A 20,612-nucleotide genomic window follows, 5' to 3' on the forward strand; every position below is an offset into this window, starting at 1 on the left:
AACAAGCATAAAAGCATTACTGGGATTTCTTATTTAAAAGCCCAGTGTGCTTTGCAATCTAATTGTCATGGAGGCACCCAGTAATTAATTATTTTTTTGTAAAGTACAGTGTATACAAAAAGGTATATTTATATGTAAAAATATCACTTTATGAATGTTTACCCTAATTGTAAAATGTAAAATAAAATACACCAATAACCATGATAGTTTTCCTGGTTGGACTGTGGAATCATACCAGCACATAGGTGGATTACAGAAGACACAGTTACCACTTTGCATGATTTGAGTTTAGATAAAGCTGTGAATGGAGCATTAACCTCCCTAGCGGTATGATTATTTCAGATTTTTAATGCTCAAAGTGGTACAATGTTTTGCATAGAAATTTGGTGTTTTATATTGTAGGCCTGTAATTCTTAGGAATAACACACTAAGGATCGATTCACATCTATGCATGTTGCTTTTGAGTGTTTCTGCAGTGCTTTTTGCGGTGCTATATATAGCTGGTTGCTAAGGAGGGGGCCGGGAAGCCGGCCGCCATGTCCTTAACAACTGATGAGTCATCAGTTGTCAGCGTGCTACCCGCTGAATGTAAAATTAAAAAAATTGCCGGCTCCCCCTCCCCCCCCCCCCGAACATACCAGGCCGCATGCCTTCAACACGGGGTAATGGGTGCTTTGGTGCAGGGGGGGCTCTGCGCCCCCCACCCAAAAGCACCTTGCTCCCATGTTGATGGGGACAAGGGCCTCTTCCCGACAACCCTTGCCCAGTGGTTGTTGGGGTTTGCGAGTGGGGGGCTTATCGGAATCTGGAAGCCCCCTTTAACAAGAGGGTCCCCAGATCCCGGCCCCCCCCATGTGAATGAGTATGGGGTACATTGTACCCCTACCCATTCACTAAAAAAAAAAGTAGTGTAGTGTTAAAAAATACAGTAGACAGTTTTTGACAAGTCTTTTATTAAAAATCTTCTTCTTCTTCTCCGCTTCTTCCTCCAGTCTTCCTCCATCTTCTCCTGCATCTTCATCCACCGGTCTTATCCTTCTCCCCCTGCTTCATCCGCTCTCCACCATTCAGGACTGCAGGGCCCTTAATTCTAGGACGTTGATGGGCAGGGTCTGCTCTGTCCCTGATCATTTCCCCTAAGCTGTGAGCCCATCTAGGGTCTCTCCCCAGCCTGAGTGACTGGCATCTGTAGCCAGTACTCTCCAAGTTACCGGGAGAAATGATTTTCCCTTTCGCAGGTTCTGATCCTGCAACCACCTGTTTAGGCTTAAAGGAGTTGTAAAGGTATAAATTTTTTCACCTTAATGCATTCTATGCATTAAGGTGAAAAAACTTTTGATAATACCGCCGCCCCCAGCCCCCCCATTTTACTTACCTGACACCTCAAAAACTCGCCTGCTCGTTCCCGACCTCCATTCAGCCGATCAGCCTGGTCGCTGATTGGCTATAGTGGATGGATTGAAAGCAGCGCAGCCATTGGCTCGCGCTGCTGTCAATCACATCTAATGACGCGGCGTGCCGGGGGCGGGGCCGAGTGATACAGCGAGCGGCTATAGCCGCCGGCTGTATCACGGGAGCGCGCCCGCAATAACGAACCACCATGCGAGGGAGCTCGCATTAAGGTGGTTAGTTATTGCGGGGAGGAGCTGAGACAGCCGCCGAGGGACCCCAGAAAAGCAGGTTCGGGGCCACTCTGTGCAGAACGAGCTGCACAGTGAAGGTAAGTATAACATGTTTGTTATTTTTAAAGTAAAAAAAAATTACCTTTACAACCCCTTTAAGCATGCTTGAGGAGATAAACACATTGGATAATCCAGGGCTTTTCTTCCTCTGTTCCAGGCCAACAATATGTCTTGTTGTAAAGGCCTGGAATGGAACTGGGCATAGGGCATTGCCTCGAAGGAGGATACCATCCTCTCTAGAAGACTCATACAAAGCCAAACTTTTTACAAGAAAGCTCGGCTGACCAGTTCTTAAGCCATAAAAGTCTGCGCATATGTACAGACAAGAGAGCCAGACGAGAAACCTGCTGTACTGAATCCTTTAAGGCATCAACAGCAAAACACAGCGCTCGAGGAATATCTGTCTTACTTTCAGACTTTCAGGCAGATCATCCTCCTGGTTAGGCCCATCTGTCTGTTTGACCTGATCCTTTACGGACTGGCAAATACCAATTGCTGCAACAGCAGTCTGGCCAAAGAAAAGGAAGCCTTTAATAATAACTCCAATTTCTTGTCAAGGTCTTTCAAGCCCTGTGCGTTATCTACCGGACAAGTTAAGTTCTTGTTTAAGAAAGAGACTGCTGCATCTACGGCTGGCATGCTCCATTTTTTAACAAACTTTTCATCCATGGAATATAAAAGGGAAAACATTTTAGGAGGCAAAAAAGTCCTGTCAGGATGTTCCCAATCAGCATACACCACCTGTTCCAACAGGGGTTGTAGCGGGAAAGTCTGTGCGACCTGAAAAGGTCTCAGAGATCTCAAAGAGGTCCAGGGGGGCTCAGTCACCTCTGCAAGAGGCAACTTAAAGGCAGAACGAACCATTTTGGTCAGAGTCAGGATCAAAAGCCTCTGCGACTGAGAGGCAGACATCGACTGGATATCTTCTTGTCAAGATTGCCCGGAAGCAGACTTATCTGCCGGGCACTCCACCGAATCCTGAGCTTTCAGCTCTTCCCCATTCTCAACCCATTCCTGCTCCAGACTAGGAGACTCTGAGGAGGGGGATCTGTCACGCTTCCTGCCACCCTGAGGGATGGAGGCAATCATGTCGGCAATCCTGTGCTCTAACCCGGCTAGGGCTGAGGACAGTTCATCCTTAGTGATAAAGGGTGAAGCAGCAGCGTGGACTGTAGGCACAATTCCAGAGAGGCACAGTGGCTCAGGTTGCCTGGGAGCCTCTGGTCTTTCAGGGGATACAATACTAGGGATACGACTAGGTTCATCAGGAACTACTGATGACATAGGTGTGCCCTTCCCTATGGTGTTAGTCCCACTCCTCTTTTTGGAAGACATTCAATGCCTCAAACAAAGAGTACTTGCGTCTAGTTAAAACACCTCAGAAGGGAGACCCTTTGATAGGACTCACCAAGCCCCTATGCAACAATCCTGCTAAGCACTTTCAGCCTGCCAAGCAACACCTGGTGACTCACGTGACCCGGGTAAGGAAAAATGAACCACTGCAAGTGTCTGTTCAGAGCCTGCTCTGTGTCCCACAGCTGCCTTCTGGAAGCACCACATGCTTGGCCTGCACAGCTTAAATAAGCTGGGTGTGCGCTGTAACGTTCTATGCGTGTGTGCGCACGCATGCGTGCGGTCCCGGTGAGCGGGCGTGACTGTATTCGTGTACGCCGCAAATCTTTGTGCGCCCAGATAAAGGCTACGGCGCATGTGCAGCGAAGCCGTGTGCACCATGGCCGCCAAACAAACTGCTGAGCCCAGCGGTGCTTTTGCGAACGCATGTGCACCATGGCGAACCACGGCGAAATAGCGCACTGTCGTGCGCCATCATACAGGTTAGAAACAGCCAGACACAAGCAAAAGAAGGTACACTTTGCAAACACCCACAGCTAGCCCAGAACTCCCCCGTATGGTCATCACACACAGGTGTCCAGCCTTTAGCTTGACTGATTGTTACAATTACTGGGACACCCCACAATAATAAAATAAAGGAGTTTCACTTACCCGTCCAGGCGCAGGGCCACTTAGAAGAAGCTAAGGGCCCAATCTTCACCCTTCACGGCGGGTTCCTGTCACTTGGACCTTCAAGGACTGGGTACCCTTTCATGTTTAGGGTCCACTCCCTTGGACCTGTACAGCACCCTGCAGGAAATTCTTTAGCGCTGTAGTGTCCAGGATTTCCACTCTGCAGGGTCCAGCGCCCGGAGGCCACGTTACAGGCAAAACCTCACAGGATCTTGAGTCTTCTTTGCAAGGCTCGGGTACCATTTATCTAAGCATAAGAGCCTGTGTCAAATGGATCCGATCGGTCAATCCCCTGATTCATTTTTGGAACCGTTTTTGGGACTAAAGACCTGGAGTTCAGAGAGCTCAAACAAACCGTGCCATCCACCTTGCAGACACTGGTAAAAAACTAAAGTAAAGTAAAGTACTTCCTGTATGGGAGGGGTTATATAGGGGATTACTTCCTGTCTGAAGACCTTTGGTCTACCAGTGTCCATTCACCTAATGATGGAGTATAACCCAGCAGGTAATGAATATTAGCCTTACTCTGTGTCCCATGATGTATGAAAAAGAAAACTTATGTCTACCTCTCCATTTTAAAATATAGCAAAATTAACTTGAAATGTGCTTAATAATTAGAATCCCTGCTTTCCATCAGCATCCAAAATATACTTTAGTTTCTGAGTGACATGGTATATGCTAATATATCAGAGGGAAATCAGAAAATTGCTTACCTTATTTATAAATGTGTCTGAAGGAAGAACTATTCTTCTTGTTGACATAAACAATACAGTATAGCTTATCTGAGCCATTTGTCTTATCTACTAAAAGGACTAGTGCGGTAGAGACTGCATATGCATAAACTGTGATTATACAGCAATATCAAAAATTTTGGCAATGTACAAACTATAGAATAGTTTTTAATGTACAAATAAGAGAACGTTATAATTTGATTTGTTACACTGATCGTGGATCTGTCATGGCCTGCATAATATATTTAATGTGTTATGTTATACCATCAGAACCCTCTTACCCTCAGAGCCTTTACACCATCTAACAATAGTTCTGCTGTTGGAACCTGCCGGGTGCCCAATTTATCTTTAAGCCTCTGAACCTCAATTCCATTTAATTGACCTTTTGCATCTCTTACTTCCAGGTAGAAAAGGGACAGTCCTTTAGTGCCCTACAAAAACCACAAAAACAGATGTTTAAAACACCCCAAGTATGTATATGCTTCCACTGTAAATCAAACTTAAAATTCAACATTGCACCCAATCAGTACAGCCATCAGCATTATCAAGTCATGTTTTTTTTTTTTTTAGAAAAAAAAATTCTCCTTTCTTGCCCAAAATTAAAAAGAAAAAAACCCCACTATATCATTAATGAAGATCCAATGGTCTCTCCGGCTACCAGAGAATTTAGAGAGTGTCCTGTTTTCAATCAGACACTGTCTGGTACACTTGTAATAAGAGGAACAGAAAGCCATAATCACTGTGCAGCACTACACAGCAGAATGTATATGAAATCAGCACAATTAACTGCTTACCATGTACATTTATAATTACAATTCATTAAAAGAAACATGGCTTTTAACATACATTAATAAAATAACTTACATTAAGCTGAACCCTCCCATGGTTATTAAAAAAAAAAATGTTTAAAAACAAATTCGCTTTTAACATGGGGTAGATATTTTATGACTGTGACATACTACATACTTGTATTATATGTCCTTGCTCATCAACCACTCTTCCCAGCGTCAAAGCCATATCAGAATCTGTGGCTGATGTAAACCATTTGTACCCATGCAGTGTGTAGGTCCCATCTGGTCTAGGATAGGCCATCGTCTCTGTGCCATGAGCTAAAATAGAAAAGTTTAAAACTACTTATTTATATGTGTATTTGTAGCATAATTTCCAAAATGCATCTGCTGGTTCATTACGTACCCACATCTGATCCTCCTTTGCGCTCTGTCATCCATTGTCCTGAAGTCCAAAACTGGCTTGGATCTCGAGATGTAAGGCGTTTGAAGGCATCCTGAAGAGCAGCTGGGCTATCTAGTGTCTAGTAATGTGTTAGAATGCTTACAATGTTATCAGGCATTTCACTGACCAGCTAGTAAAAATTCTTAGGTATAGGTTTTACATTTCTTTGGAAACCGAGGAAGCCACAGCACTGCAAACCAAAGATGTGTGATTCTACTTTCTACAGTATGTGTGATTCTCTTGGGAGGAAGAAGTGACATAATTTCCTCTTCCATAAAATATGGTAGGATGGGTTTGTGTATGGAAGGGGGTCTTGCCCCTCCATTTCATCTCATTTTCAAAGAAAATTGATTACCCAATGTGGATAGAAAGCAACTGACCGTCAAAAGTGTAGGGAATGGGTGCTTGAAGGTCGTCCTAATAGGTAATGTCAAAGGTCATTATAATAGGATATTTTATCCTGGCAACATGACTCATCCCATTCAAAGGATACAATTTTACACTTGTTTGACAAACTGGTTGGAGATAAAATCCATAATGAACTTCAGATTACTGTATTGTCTATGTTGCCAGGCTCTTATAGGCAAGTTAAAAGAAACTTAGGCACTTAATCACAGCAGCCCGTTCTGTGATAGCTAGGCGTTGGCAACAGGTCGAGGCTCCATCAATGGCTGAATGGACTTGTGAAAGATTGATTATGTGGAACGTATGATCGCATGGGATGAGGACAAATCTGACTCATACAAACATATGTGGACTGTAGGGTCTCATTGCAGATTGTCCTCTGACTTTGACTCCTTTATCTCTACTAACGCCTGTAGTCCCTATTGCTGCCAGGCACCTCCCACGATGGTACATGTGGAAGACGAGTCAACGTATTCACAGCTTTTACGGCAAAGTAACCTTTACATATGCAGAGGTTTAACCCGTTGTCCTTATGTCTTTTGTGGTGAACGTTTTAAGAAGTTTACTATAATATGGACTACTTAAAGTGGAACTAAACTCTCCTATCCTTTTCAGCCAAGGAGGCCATCTTAGCCTCTGTTTGATCTGCAACTGTCATGGTGCTGCACATGTGATCAGTTATGACTCCTGATTTGACAGTTTGGTTGAAAGCAAAAGCAAATGTGACAGTTAGCATTCCCGGCTTGCTGGGAGTGTAATTGTTTTTTTTGGAGGCAGGCTTTTTTTGCAGAAGAGACATGCACGATTTCTGCAATAAAATGCTCCTACCCACCTTCTCCTCTGGCAGTATAAACTGAGCTGTGCATGTGCAGCTCATCTTGCAGTCTGGTCTGATCTCCAAGTTCCGGGATGACAGCCTCCTGCGCATGTGCAGGAGTGACGTCATCCCCTGCCAGCCAATGAACAGGCCTGAAAACTGTCACTCAGAAGAAAATGCAGGCTGCGGTGTAGGACTGTTGGACAGGTAAGTATGGAGAATTTAGTTCAACTTTAAGTATTTATACAGGGTGATCATATCACCTCCTCTCAAGGATGAATACATACAGCTATGTTAATCATTCTTCATGACTGAGGTCCTTCATTACCTTTATTTTGTTTACCTTGTCTACACTATTCCTAACTCTACAAGGTCCTTTTTGTGAACTGATTTCCAACACTGAACTGCATATTTAGGATGAGGTTTTTCTAAGGTTTTGTACATGGACAAGACTCTGCTGTAGCTGGCTCTGCAGAATGTCTGAATCACATAATAGTTTTTAATGGAAACTATATTACTTTTAACAGTTGTTCCTTGGTTTCTACAGTCCATATGCAAATTTTCATACATTTACATCCTGCTTTATATAGCATTTAGACATGCTATAATCAGTTATGACTTAATTTTAGCTTTCTTTTCTTTGTATACTTCCACATGGGTATGACTAATGCCCCGTACACACGGTGGGAATTTCCAACAGAAAAAGTCCGATGGGAGCTTTTCATTGTATATTCCGACAGTGTGTATGCCCCATCGGACTTTTTACGTTGAAAATTCAGACGGACTTAGGTAGAGAACAAGTTCTATATTTTTCCGACGGAACAAATTCCTATCGGGAAAACCGCTCGTCTGTATGCTGTTCTGACGTACCAAAAATGACACATGCTCTGAAGCAAGTACGAGACGTCGTACGTGTTGTCCCGTCGTATGTGTTGTACGTCACCGTGTTCTTGACGGTCGGAATTTGGTGTGACCATGTGTATGCAAGACAGCTTGAGCGGAATTCCGTCAGAAAAACCTTCAGAGTTTATTCCAACGGCAAAACCGGTCGTGTGTACAGAGCATAAGTGTTTCTGAAAAAGCACTGGGGTATGTGATATGGTCAGTTCAATACACAAAGTTGGAAGAAGTAAACATACAAAGTATGCTCTATTTTCATGGTCAGATTTCTTACCTCTATAACCTTGGCTGCACCGTCAGTCATAGCAAGAGGACATGTAAACAGGCCTGAGGATGGCGCATACAGGTAGAGCTTCACAACTTGTATCAAGCGGCTAACCGAGAAAAAAGAAAATGACTTCAATTATTTACCTCCTATACCATCCAGTAACAATTTGAACATGCAATAAAGAGTGAAGTGCTGATACATATACACATAAAAGATCAACAGTACCATAGCTGATAAAGAATGTAAAGGTCTCTAGCAGATGCATTTTTCAATTAAATGGAGAGAAATTTAGTGAGTATCAGGTTTATTATGCTATTGTTAAGAAAAAAAAAATGTATGAGTATGATTAACATTCCATAAGCAATGCAGGTTGAGTAACAAGAGCAACTACTCAGAAGTTATCTCATATGATCTACAGTAGTATTGGAAATCTGATTGATAGCTATTTGTTACTGCAGATCAACAGTGCCATGCACATCTCTATTCTCAAGAAGTCCGTCTGTTAATTTTATCCAGTAATTATAGACAACACTTGAAGCTGAACTTCAGACAGATATAAACAGTACAAAGTAATGCAGTTCTGTAATTATTAAAACATAAAATGTATTTTCTTTAATGCAAGCAGTGCAAGGACCGGGATTTAACTTGGTAGCAGAGTCTTGCAAACTCCTCTAAATCAGAGCTCAGTTGGAGGAGGGAGAAGCAACACAAGGAGCCAATTAGTTTTGATTTAGTACAAGCAGCATGCTCATGGGAGGACAGAGCAAGAGGACAGAGTTAGGTTTTTCAGTCTGCTTCTTCTCCTTCACTATCCAGTCAATTGCTGGTGGATGGATAAGAGCTGAATGTGTCTCCTGCCATGCCAGACATGGCTACGCTGTGTGGCAGATCTGTGAAAATCTCAGGACTGGATGGACAGCAATACAAATCCTTTGGCAGGTAAAGCAACTCCCTTATATCTATTTAGCTGTGTATTTAGCCATTTGCCTGTAATTTAGCTTTAACTGAAACAGAAGGGGGTCTGAAAAGGGCTTGCAGTAATAGTAGATGTCTATGATGCAAAACTGTTGACAACTTTATAAAACACTTAGGTGTTTTTTCCTACAATCATTAGTAAATTTTAGCCCATTCTGTAAAATACAAAACCAGCTGACCTTAGCAGGAAATAACCAACTTGATAAAAGTAGGGCATGAGCGATAAAAAAAACCAAATTGTTGATAACAACTCAGTCGTCATTACCAGGAAACAAAATCATAGCAGTTTATCTAAACTGTCATAATCATCTTCATCATCAAATGTGGCCGTGACGTGACACCAGAGATGCTACAGTTGTAACGATTGCAAGAGATTAAACATCAGATGACCATGATTTATATACTATCTACTCCTCTTAAAGGGTTAGTTTACTTTTATAAAAATAATACCTAATGCAATCAATCTGTAAACACTATTCATAATTCTTGTTAAATGTATTTATTGAGTTTTCAAAAAAGAAAAAGAAATAAAAGAATACAATACATGGATACATAGCATGTAATCGAGATGCTTTACAGTATATCGTTATATAAGGGACCGTCTTACAACTGTAATTATATTGTATATATTGTTGAGTAAGGTACAGGAATAGAAATAAATATGAAATAATCTGGCTGAATAAAATTGTCTAGTTGTAAGATGAGCAATAAAAGAGAGTATGATAAGGAATAAGTATCTCTTATTTACATACAACTTAGAATAGTAAAAAGGGGGGGAAAGAGAAGAAAGAGAGAAGGAAGGGAGTATCCGGGCTGACGTTTTGGCTCACAACAGACATATACTAATATATATTGAATTTATTACATAACCTAGTGTGGTAGTAATAAAGATTGGTCAAAATCTGTGGGGAAATAGTGTTTAACCCATGGTTGCCAGACCTTACTAAATTTATCAATCTTATTTTCTTCAATAGCTGTCATTTTTGCTTATATGAGTGCTTTGTTCATTCTGTGTTTAACTTTGTTTACAATTAGAGTTTGAGATTTCCATGCCCTGGCAATGGTTTGTTTAGCTGCAGTGCTAAGTTGGATAAACAACTGAAATAAACAACTGAAATTGAGTGTGAGTGAGCGTGTCACGTTTTAGGTTTAGGAGAGCCATAGTGGGATCTGGAGAAATTATGGTTTCCAGGGCCTTAGAGGCCATATGAAATATGTTCTTCCAGAATACTGTGGCAACAGGGCACTGCCACCATATATGGTAGTGTGTACCTGGCACATCTCATCCTCTGAAGCAATTAGGTGAATATGAGGGAGCAAATTTAGCTATTCTAGCCGGTACCATGTACCATCGTGTTAAGACCTTATAGTTTGTTTCTACTGCAAAACAGTTAGGAGAGGACGTTTTAGTGGCTAACCATATATTAGACCACTCTTTATCATCTAGGCTATGATTGATATCCTGTGCCCATTTAATAGCATATGAGGGTAGGAATTCACTAGAAGTCACATTGAATTGGTGATATAATAGTGAGATAAGTCCTCTGATGTGTGGATCGCTTATACAAATACGCTCAAATTGAGACATTTGATTAAGAGTAGAACCTGTATGAAGGAATGGTTCATAGAAATTTTTAATCTGTAAATAGCGAAATATTTCTTTTTTAGGTATTCCATAAGTTTCACATAGTACAGGGAAGGTATGAATATTGGTTGAAGAGGATAAATTATATAAATGAGTAAGATTTACAGTGGACCAAATAGAGAATGATCTTGAAAATTTCCAAGCAGGATAAAAAGCTGGGTTATTGAGGAATGAAAGCAGGGGATTATGAGGGGATTTGAGATAATGCAGATATTTGAATTTATCCCAAATAGTCAAGGTATGTTTTGTTATTGGATTAGAAAGATGAACTCTATCGGTAGGGTTAATCCATAAAATATTTGCCACTGAAATAGGGTTGCTGTCAATAGCTACCCAAAGGGGTGTTTCAACTGTAGCGTGATATTTGGGAAGAAGTGCAATTTGTGCAGCGTTTTAATAGGAGAAAAAGTTGGGTATCCCCAAACCACCTTTCAGTTTATTCAGATATAGTGTGGATTTAGATATACGAAGCTTGGTGATGCCCCAAATAAAGGTCATAACTCTACGTTGGGTTAGTCTTAGAAAATAAGATGGTAGTGGTATTGGAAGTACCCTAAATAAGTATAAAAATTTCGGCAAAATTGACATCTTAATAGCGTTAATCCTTCCCAACCAGGACAACGGAAGAGAAGCCCAATTTTTCATGAGACCAGTAATTTGTTTCAAAAGGGGTAAGTAATTAACTACAAAAAGATCCTTAAGAGAAGTTGTGATTTGTATTCCTAAGTATGGGAGTTGTTTTGGAACCCAGGTAAAAGGTAATGAAGTTTGTACTTGTTGAAGTTCAGATTGTGATAGGGAAATATTTAACGCGTGAGATTTTGTAGGGCTGATATATAGGCCTGAAATTTGTGCGAAGTTTTCAAGTGTGAGTAATAAATTAGGGGTAGATATATGGGGACGTGACAAAAATACTAGAATATCATCTGCAAAAAGCATAATTTATGATGATGACCACCTAGTTCAATACCTTTGATATCGGGATTGTTTCTAATTAGTTGTGCTAGAGGTTCAATTAATAGGGCAAAAAGTAATGGGGAGAGGGGATAGCCTTGTCTAGTACCTCTATTGATGTCAAACATTGTTGATTTATAACCGAAGTATTTAATATATGCTCTAGGGTTATTGTATAAAGAGGAAACCCAAGTTAAAAAGTGCTTACCAAATCCCCATTTTTGAAGGATATATTCCATATATGGCCAAGTGACAGAATCAAATGCTTTCTGTATGTCTAAAGATACAAAGCAAGCTGGAATCTGCCTTTTTTTAGCCGCGTGAATAAGTAAGAGTGTACGCCTAATATTATTGCCTGCCTGACGTTTCGGCATAAAGCCTGTTTGGTCTTTATGTATTAGTTGACCAATGATAGTATTCAATCTGGTGGCCATGATTTTAGCTATTAGTTTTATATCTAGATTGAGAAGAGAAATAGGACAATAATTAGTCCAGGAAGTAGAGTCAGAGTGTGGTTTGGGAATCATTGCTATTATAGAGGTAAGAGTCTCTGTTCTAAATGAGTGACCTTCAAGGATCGAGTTGAAGGCTTTGGTTAAGACTGGTGTTAGGATGTGTGCATACTGTCTATAGTAGGCTGCTGAAAAGCCATCTGGACCCGGTCTCTTACGTAATTTTAAGGATTTTATTGCACTTAATACTTCAGTAGAGGTGACCGTGTTTTCAAGATGGGCTTTTTGTTGTTGGTCAAGATTAGGAAGTGTAATGTTAGAAAATAAAGTATCTGCTTTGGTCTTATCAAAATTCGAGGATGAGGAATATAATTTAGCCAAATTGGAACGAAATATCTCAAGAATTTTTACTGGGTTGCTAGTATACGTTTCTTTGGATATTTTTAGTTTGATGGGAGTCTGATTGTGTTGTTGTGAATTTTTCAGAATTCTAGCCATAAGTGTATCAGGTTTATTTGCCTTAAGGTATTGTACATTCTGGCTTTGCGTAAGAGTTTGTCTGCTGAATCAGTCAAAAAAAGATCTAAATCTAGACGGGCTTTTTCAAGTTTAGTGTTATTATTAGCAGTCGGAGATGATTGAAAAGACTGGTAACAGTCATTAAAGGTGGATTCAAGTTTTGCAAACAAAATTTTACGTTCCCTTTTAAGTATAGTCGCTTGTTGTATTAATCTACCTCTAATAACAACTTTATGTGCTTCCCATAATGTAAGAGCAGAGATATCACCTGTGTCATTAGATGTTAAATAATCTGAAAGTGCATTCTCAATTACAACACGATAAGAGGGGTGAGTCAGTATAGCGTTGTTAATACACCATGTGGTATCGTGATCTGGGAATTATAGAGGCAATAGTAGTGATTACAGCACAGTGGTCAGTCCATGGGATAGGAAACAATTTTAGATGAAATGATTTCTGGTAATATACTAGATGGATTAAAGATATGATCAATTCGTGAGGAGGAATTATGTGGGTAGGAATAATGAGTGAAACGTTTGCTGGTAGGGTTCATCTCTCGCCAAGTGTCAACTAAACCATAAGTGGTAAGTAGGTGTTGAAAAGACAAGTTTTTTGTACCCGTGTTAGGTTTTGAGGGAGAATTATCTAGAAACGGGAAAATAGTTGCATTGGAATCTCCACATATAACAACTGTACCAAACCTATGAGCTTCTATTACATGGAAAAGATGAGACAAGAAGGCAGTTGGGTGCTTATTGGGTGATTAATATGATACAATTGTAATAGGATTATCAGAAATAAAACCTGTTAAGAGTATATAACATCCTTCAGGGTCTGTTAATTGCGATACTAGATTAAATGGAGTAGAACGATGGAAACCAATCAGAGTTCCACGCTGTTTAACCCTAGCAGAGGCTGTATAAAATTGTGGATAGGAGGAAGAAAGAAACTTGGGGTATAACTTATCCGTAAAATGCGTTTCCTGTAAGCATATAATATTAGCTTTCTTTGCTGCAAAGGAACGTAATGCTTTTATTCGTTTATGTGGAATATTGAACCCTTGTACATTTAATGACAAGACATTTATAGGGGCCATAAACCAACTAGGATCAACATTATATCATAATAGGCAAAGTACTTACCGAGAGCCAGAGCTGTCAGCCAGACAGTCGAGGGGAAATAGTAAAAGGTAGAAAAAAGGAGAATAAGAGAATACAAGAAAAAAAAAAACAATATGGAGACAAAATATCAGTAAACAAAGGTTAGACAGTAGGGTGTGGGAGCATCTCAGGTGAGTATAAAACACTCCTTGAGAGGATCCAGGACCATTGCAGAGTCCCCCATAAAAATTAGTGGGGCTCTTTAGGTGGTATGTAGGGCAGCAAGGAATTCCTATAGGATGAACAACACCGGAGGACCACAGGATTTATAGAAGTATTATCATATTAATGATGAACTAATAATTTATTAAGAGAGAGAGCGAAGAGAGATAGACAAAAGAAGAAAAAATTAAATAAAAAAATCTTTTTAATCTTCCCTTCCCCTACCCTCCCCCCTCTCCCTACCATTATTGTAACTACACCACAAAGCCAAAGCTCATTCAATTCATGAGTGTGGCAATTGAAGAAACTTTAACCAGCAGAAAAAGCTGGAAACCTGAAAAAAGTGAGAGGAATTTATTTGAGCAGGGAAGTCAGCCCACGGAGTCTACAATGGTGTGAGGTGAATGTTCGTAGCGACCTCGCTTATTGAGGTTTTGATATGAGAAGGATGCAGAGCTGAGGCCTGTATTCTTATTTTGCTGTGAAGATCGAGAGGTGGAGCTGGTGGGGCTGGTTTTTGGTAGAGGTTTCTTCGGTTAAACCTATATCTATTAGTATCGATTGTAAATCTTCTGAAGAACGACAAACGTATTTAGTTTCCAGGTAGGTGAATCTAAGACAGAAGGGAAATCCCCGATGGTAGACAATTTGATTGCGCTGGAGTATCTGTAATTGAGGTTTGGGTGCACGTCTCTTAGCCACCGTAAGTGGTGATAGGTCAGTGAAGAGCTGATAGCTATGGCCCTCGAAGCTGAGGAGTTCTTTGCCTCTGTCGGCTGTTAACAGCTGTTCTTTGGTTCTGTAATAGTGTAGTTTAGCAATGATGTCTCTAGGAGGGCCATTGGATTTGCGTGGGGCTAGGGCTCTATGTACTCTGTCCATTTCAAGCCTGTCAATGGAAATACCGGGTATTAAATCCTGAAACAGCGCCGTGACTGTTGCCTGCAGGTCCAAAAAAGATTCAGGGATTCCCCTAATACGTATATTCGATCAATGGTCTCTATTCTCCTGGTCTTCCAAACGTGACTGTAATGTAAGGTTTTCCTCTTTAAGGGTCTCAAGTTCAGTCATATATTTATGAGTGCGGGTGTCAATTTCATCTACTTTCAATTCTAGGTCTGCAGTTCTCTGACCCAGCTCTCTTATTTCTTTAGTTAACATTTCTGTTATGTGGTCAGAGGTCTGTTTAAGAGCTCTCTGGAGCATATATTCAAATTGTTTGAACATGTCAGGTTGTGTGGTATTTCTTGTGTCTTTATAGTCACAAACTGACTCACCATTAAAAGCCTGTGCATTTTGACTGTGAGGGAGAGACTGCATCATGTGTGGGCTGCTGCGCTGTGAGGGAGAGGATGATGCCGCCATCTCAGCTGCCAGTCTGTGGAGTTTTTCCTTTGGTATACGTTTTAAATTTGTTTTTCGGACCTTTTAGGACCATTATATTAGTAACAGGCTGTGGTGGGATGAATAATGTTCCGTTTTTGAATGAAATTCAGCGCCGCTGAGACCTGTAGTCCTCCGGTTCCTTCTCCCGAGGAGCGGAGCTCTAAGGAGACATTACCGCCGCCTCAGGCTGCCGCGCATGCGCCCCCCCACTATTCATAATTCTAAATTAATCAGATTTTTAAAACATGCATTTATGCGCCTTCCATACCTGCAGGTCATTTGCACAGGGAGTGAAGCCTGCCCTAAATCATCCTGATGGTTTTCAAAGCTCTGTCCTGTGTGCTTTCTAGTATGGACCAGCAATAAGGTGAGCAGCCCCCTAGCGGTACAGGAGCAAATACAGTCCTTTTCCAGAGCATCACACATGCGCAGTACACTTTCCTGTCGCTACGGGTGAGCTTGACAGCTCAACATTACAGAGCACAAAGAAGGGCAACAAAACTAATAAAGGGACTGGAGGATATTAGTTATGAAGAAAGGTTGCGAGCACTGAACTTATTCTCTCTGGAGAAGAGACGCTTGAGAGGTATATGATTTAAATTTACAAATACTGTACTGGTGACCCCACGATAGGGATAAAACTTTTCCGCGGAAGGGAGTTTAATAAGGCACGTGGCCACTCATTAAAATTAGAAGAAAAGAGGTTTAACCTTAAACTGCGTAGAGGGTTCTTTACTGTAAGAACAGCAAAGATGTGGAGCATTGATAGTTTCAAAAAACTATTAGATAAGTACCCGAACAACCACAACATCCAATGTAATACTGACAAATAGGTTGGACTTGATGGACTTGTGTCTTTTTTCAACCTCGCCTACTATGTAACATTCCGTCTCCTCTACACTTGCAGAGCAGCACAAGGAAGTGACATCCCTAAGTGTACTACTCTGATCAGTGCTGGCCCTCTTCTTCTGTCCTGTTATTCCCAGGCACTTGTATTTGACATCATATGGCATGGACGAGAGAGGGGAGTCACTTTGTTGTCCTTCATATGGGGGAAATCTCTGCCCTGCTGACCCATGTATACTGCCCTGCTGACCCGTGTATACTGCCCTACTGACCCCCATTATTATTATTTAAGGTATTTATATAGCGCCGTCAATTTATGCAGCATTGTACATTCACATCAGTCCCTACCCTCCCTTGTAAGGAGTATACAATCTAAGGCCCCTAACTCACATTCATATACTAGGGCCAATTTAGGCAGAAGCCAATTGACCAACCAGCATGTCTTTGGAGTGTGGGAGGAAACCCATGCAGGCACAGGGAGAACATGCAAACTCCAGGCAGGTAGTGTCGTTGTTGGGATTCAAACCAGCGACCATTTTTACTGCTAGGCAAGAGTGCTACCCATTACACTACTTGCCGCCCCATTCACTGCCATGCTGGTCTGCTGACTTCTGTCTTTTGCACTGCTGACCCACTGTATGCTACTCTGCTGACCCGTCTTCCACCCTGTTGACCCCCTGTCCTGTGGTCTGACACTTGTTCTCATACTGACCCATATACACTACCCTGCTGACCCCCAGTCACTTGTTCTCATCCACACTGACTCCCTGTACACTGCCCCCCGAACCCTGTACTCTGCCATGCTGACCCCCTGTACACTGCTCTGACCCACTGCCCCCTGCACTACTGACCCCTTGTACACTGCCCTTGTAAACCCTGTGCTCTGCCCTGCTAAAATCTAACTTACAAACTGCTGGCCCCTGTACTCTACAAGCTACTCTACAAACGCCCTCTATACACTGCCCTAAAAAACGCTGATTCCTGTACTTGGCCCTAGAAGTGACCTCTGTACGCTTTTCTACATACTATTGACCTCTGTATATTGCTCTACATCAGTGCTTCTCAACCTGGGGATCAAATGATGATTTGCCAGGGGTCACCGAATCCTGGGCTGTTCCCGAAGCCCGCACCACTGTCCCAGCCTTTTTGCAGCCGCCCAGCTGAGCTGTTCCTGGAGCCCACGGCCGCCCATTCAGCCTCTTAGCAGCCGCCCATTCAGTTCACGGCATGGCTGGGGGGCAGAGACTAGAGGTCAGCTGACTAGTGAGGAATGTGAAGTGGGAGGGGCTGGAGGAGACCCTATCTCCTGATTTCAGCATAGATGTCACTGCTATGAGACACCACAGTCGGGGGCACAGTGAGTAACACTACCTGTGATTATAGTTGCCACTAAAAGTCCCCATTACAGTACTCAGATCAGCAGATGACCCTGATCAAGAGCACCCAAGTTGGCTGATCATAACTCCCCTAGCATTGCCACTCATCCCATTCCCCCCCACCAATTAGTAAGAGAAGGAATAAAAATAGAGAATACATGGAAGGGAGAGGAAAAGAGGGGGAGGAACAAAGAGTAGGGAGAGAAAGAATAATGCCGCGTACACACGATCGGAATTTCCGACAACAAATGTGCGATGTGAGCTTGCTGTCAGAAATTCAGACTGTGTGTAGGCTCCATCAGACATTTTCCGTCGGAATTTCCGACAACAAAAATTTGAGAGCTGGACCTCAAATTTTCCAACAACAAAATCCGTTGTCGGAAAATTCCGATCGTGTGTACACAATTCCGACACACAAAATTTGACGCATGCTCGGAATCAAGCAGAAGAGCCGCACTAGCTATTGGACTTCTTTTTTTTAGTCCTGTCGTACGTGTTGTACGTCACCGCGTTCTTGCCGATCGGAGTTTCCGAAAACATTTGTACGACCGTGTGCATGCAAGACAAGTTTCAGCCAACATCCGTCGGAAATAAATCCACAGTTTTGTTGTCGGAAATTTCGATCGTCTGTACGCAGCATTAGAGAAAGGACAAGAAAGTTGGCTAGAGAAGGATGGGGGGAAAAAAACAAGAAATTAGGATAGAGAGAGATAAAAGGGAAAGAAAGGAGAACAAAGAGTGGTACATCCTAAAATGTACCATAAGTGGTTTTAATACTGTACGAGTGGAAGTGACTTGGGTGCTGACAACCCATGCTACGAAAATAATTTTACTGCTAGGGGTCCCCACAACTTGGGAAATTTTATCAAGGGGTCACGGCACTAGGGTGGTTGAGAACCATTGCTCCCCTGTACATTCCCTACATACTACTTTGTACATTGCACTTACATACTAATGATGCCTGTGCTCTACATACTAATTACCCCTGTACACTACTCTACATACTTATGACTCCTGTACACTGCCCTAGATACTACTGAACCTTGTACACTGCAATACATCCTATTGACCTTTCTACACTGCAATACATCCTACCGATCTCTGTATACTCTTTTTCCTACTGACCTCTGTACACTGCCCTACATACTACTGACCCCTGCCCTACACACTGCTTATACAAGCGAGAACTCAGAGCAGACAAACAGGCCACAATTGAGACCAGCCAAGCCTGAAACTAGTCAAGTAAGGTAGCCTGCAGTACCAGTTGTTCTGCCTTCATGATGTACTCCTGCATCAGACTTGTTGACTAATTATTCACCAGACTTGACAAAAATTGTGAATGAAACTGAACGGCAAGTTTGCTACTGTAGCTAACTTTTAGGCTAGGCTAAGTTTATATTTTTACAAAAAAATGGGTTTTGCCTGGATCAACCACCAGCGATAAAGTAGTAAATATTAGCAGCATCAGATATTCATCCACGTAAACCAATTACCGGATGCAGTTTGGGTTGCCTGGTAAAGCATACAAAATAACTAGGAGAAAAAGGTTCCCCCAAGAAGGCAAATTACCCAAACACAATCTGAAAAAAACAATGAATTTATTGGTACTACAAATCACCACACAAAACAACAGAAATGGGCAAAATGAGGAAATATATCATAGACCCAAGTTAAAATAGATAACGTTATCATTAAAAACAACGGAGCCGCGGCCAATCATACCCCATACACACGCCAATCACCACAGCAAATTCCTAATGACTGGACAATACTGTATAGGAGATAAAGTCCTTAGATGATTGCAATATTAGTGGTATGACGGTTTGTGGGTAAGGGTGGATGAACAGAAGATTACTTTGAATGAGGACTGATTCAGCATATTATTTAAATTAGGACAGTCCGGGAAAAGAACCCAAATCACAGGTATAGCAGCAGAGATGACCGGCAGTAGTAAGCTAAAGGTTAAACATATGGACACAGGACATACAGGTGAAGCAGCTGTAAATTGGCAAAGGTAGCGGGGGGAGCAATGACAGCCCAGGCTGTGCAACAAGCATAAATCGGAGTGATACTTCTCTCACCGGATAGATGGCTCAGCAGCTCTGAGAACTTAAGGCTCTACCCCCAGATGATGGCTGTAGATGTCAGTCCAAAATAGCTTGCCGTCAGGTAAGAGATGTCCTCACTGTGTCCAGCACATTCACGTGTAATCGTGCAGTAGGTAGCTGTGAGTCGGCCGTCAGCTGTTTTCCCGGTCAAACATTCATCCACTGCGAGCGCGCGGCTCCGAGGTGACTGCTGACGCCACGTGCTGACGCGTTTCACCAGCCAATCACCGCTGGTTTCATCATTATATATTTTTTTTTATAACCAGGAGTGCTTTATTGTAGAAAATAACATATACAATAATACAAGTTCACAGTCAGTTGTTACAAAGTCACTTGTCACATTCTTATCAGCATTTCACATAAGACATATACCATGAAATATAAAGCATAATGCATTATTGATAGCACTAACTTCTGTAATTTCTTGTTCAAGGGTATATTTCCTGAGTGAGAGGGAGGCGAGCGCAGGAGAGAGGACATAGAAGGGGGAGAGACTACACGGAGTATTACCCTGAGGGAGTGTGGAGGGGAGGGAAGGCAGCAGAGGAAAAAAAAAAAAAGGGGGGGGGGACTAGCATTTTCCCACTACTAGATCGACGCCCATGATGACCACACTTTGTCAAACTTCCATGGGCATCCACGATTGATATACGTCAACTTATATAAAGGGAGGGCAGCATTCACTTTGTTTTGCCATGTAGCTATATCCGGGGGGACAGAAGAGGACCATTTACACAATATTTCTTTCTTTGCATAAAAAAGCAAATATGAGATTAGTAGTTTGCTATGATGTGACCGCTGATCATCTTCATGTATACCCAGTAAGGCCAGTTCCGGCGTCATAGGAACATTCAACTCGAGTCGGACATTTAATTGGTCAAATATTTCTGCCCAGAAGGTCGACAGCATGGGGCACCCCCAGAACATGTGCAGGTAGGTGCCCGGATGTGTCAAGCATCTGGGACATT

The 20,612-nt window shown here is 42.0% G+C and overlaps 1 protein-coding gene across 1 annotated transcript in view; it reads right to left on the reverse strand.

Annotated features, from left to right (window-relative positions):
* Positions 1-20,612, reverse strand: part of LOC141144788 (acyl-CoA dehydrogenase family member 11-like) — a 182,386-nt gene that overhangs the window by 59,886 nt on the left and 101,888 nt on the right. Inside the window, exons 4-7 of the mRNA XM_073630819.1 lie at positions 8,068-8,167; positions 5,633-5,750; positions 5,405-5,547; positions 4,720-4,869 (exon numbers count right to left, since the gene is read on the reverse strand). Coding sequence (XP_073486920.1) covers positions 4,720-4,869; positions 5,405-5,547; positions 5,633-5,750; positions 8,068-8,167 — 511 coding nt within the window. The remainder of the gene's footprint in view (positions 1-4,719; positions 4,870-5,404; positions 5,548-5,632; positions 5,751-8,067; positions 8,168-20,612) is intronic.

Source organism: Aquarana catesbeiana, linkage group LG01, assembly GCF_042186555.1.
Source record: "Aquarana catesbeiana isolate 2022-GZ linkage group LG01, ASM4218655v1, whole genome shotgun sequence".
Classification (NCBI taxonomy): domain Eukaryota; kingdom Metazoa; phylum Chordata; class Amphibia; order Anura; family Ranidae; genus Aquarana; species Aquarana catesbeiana.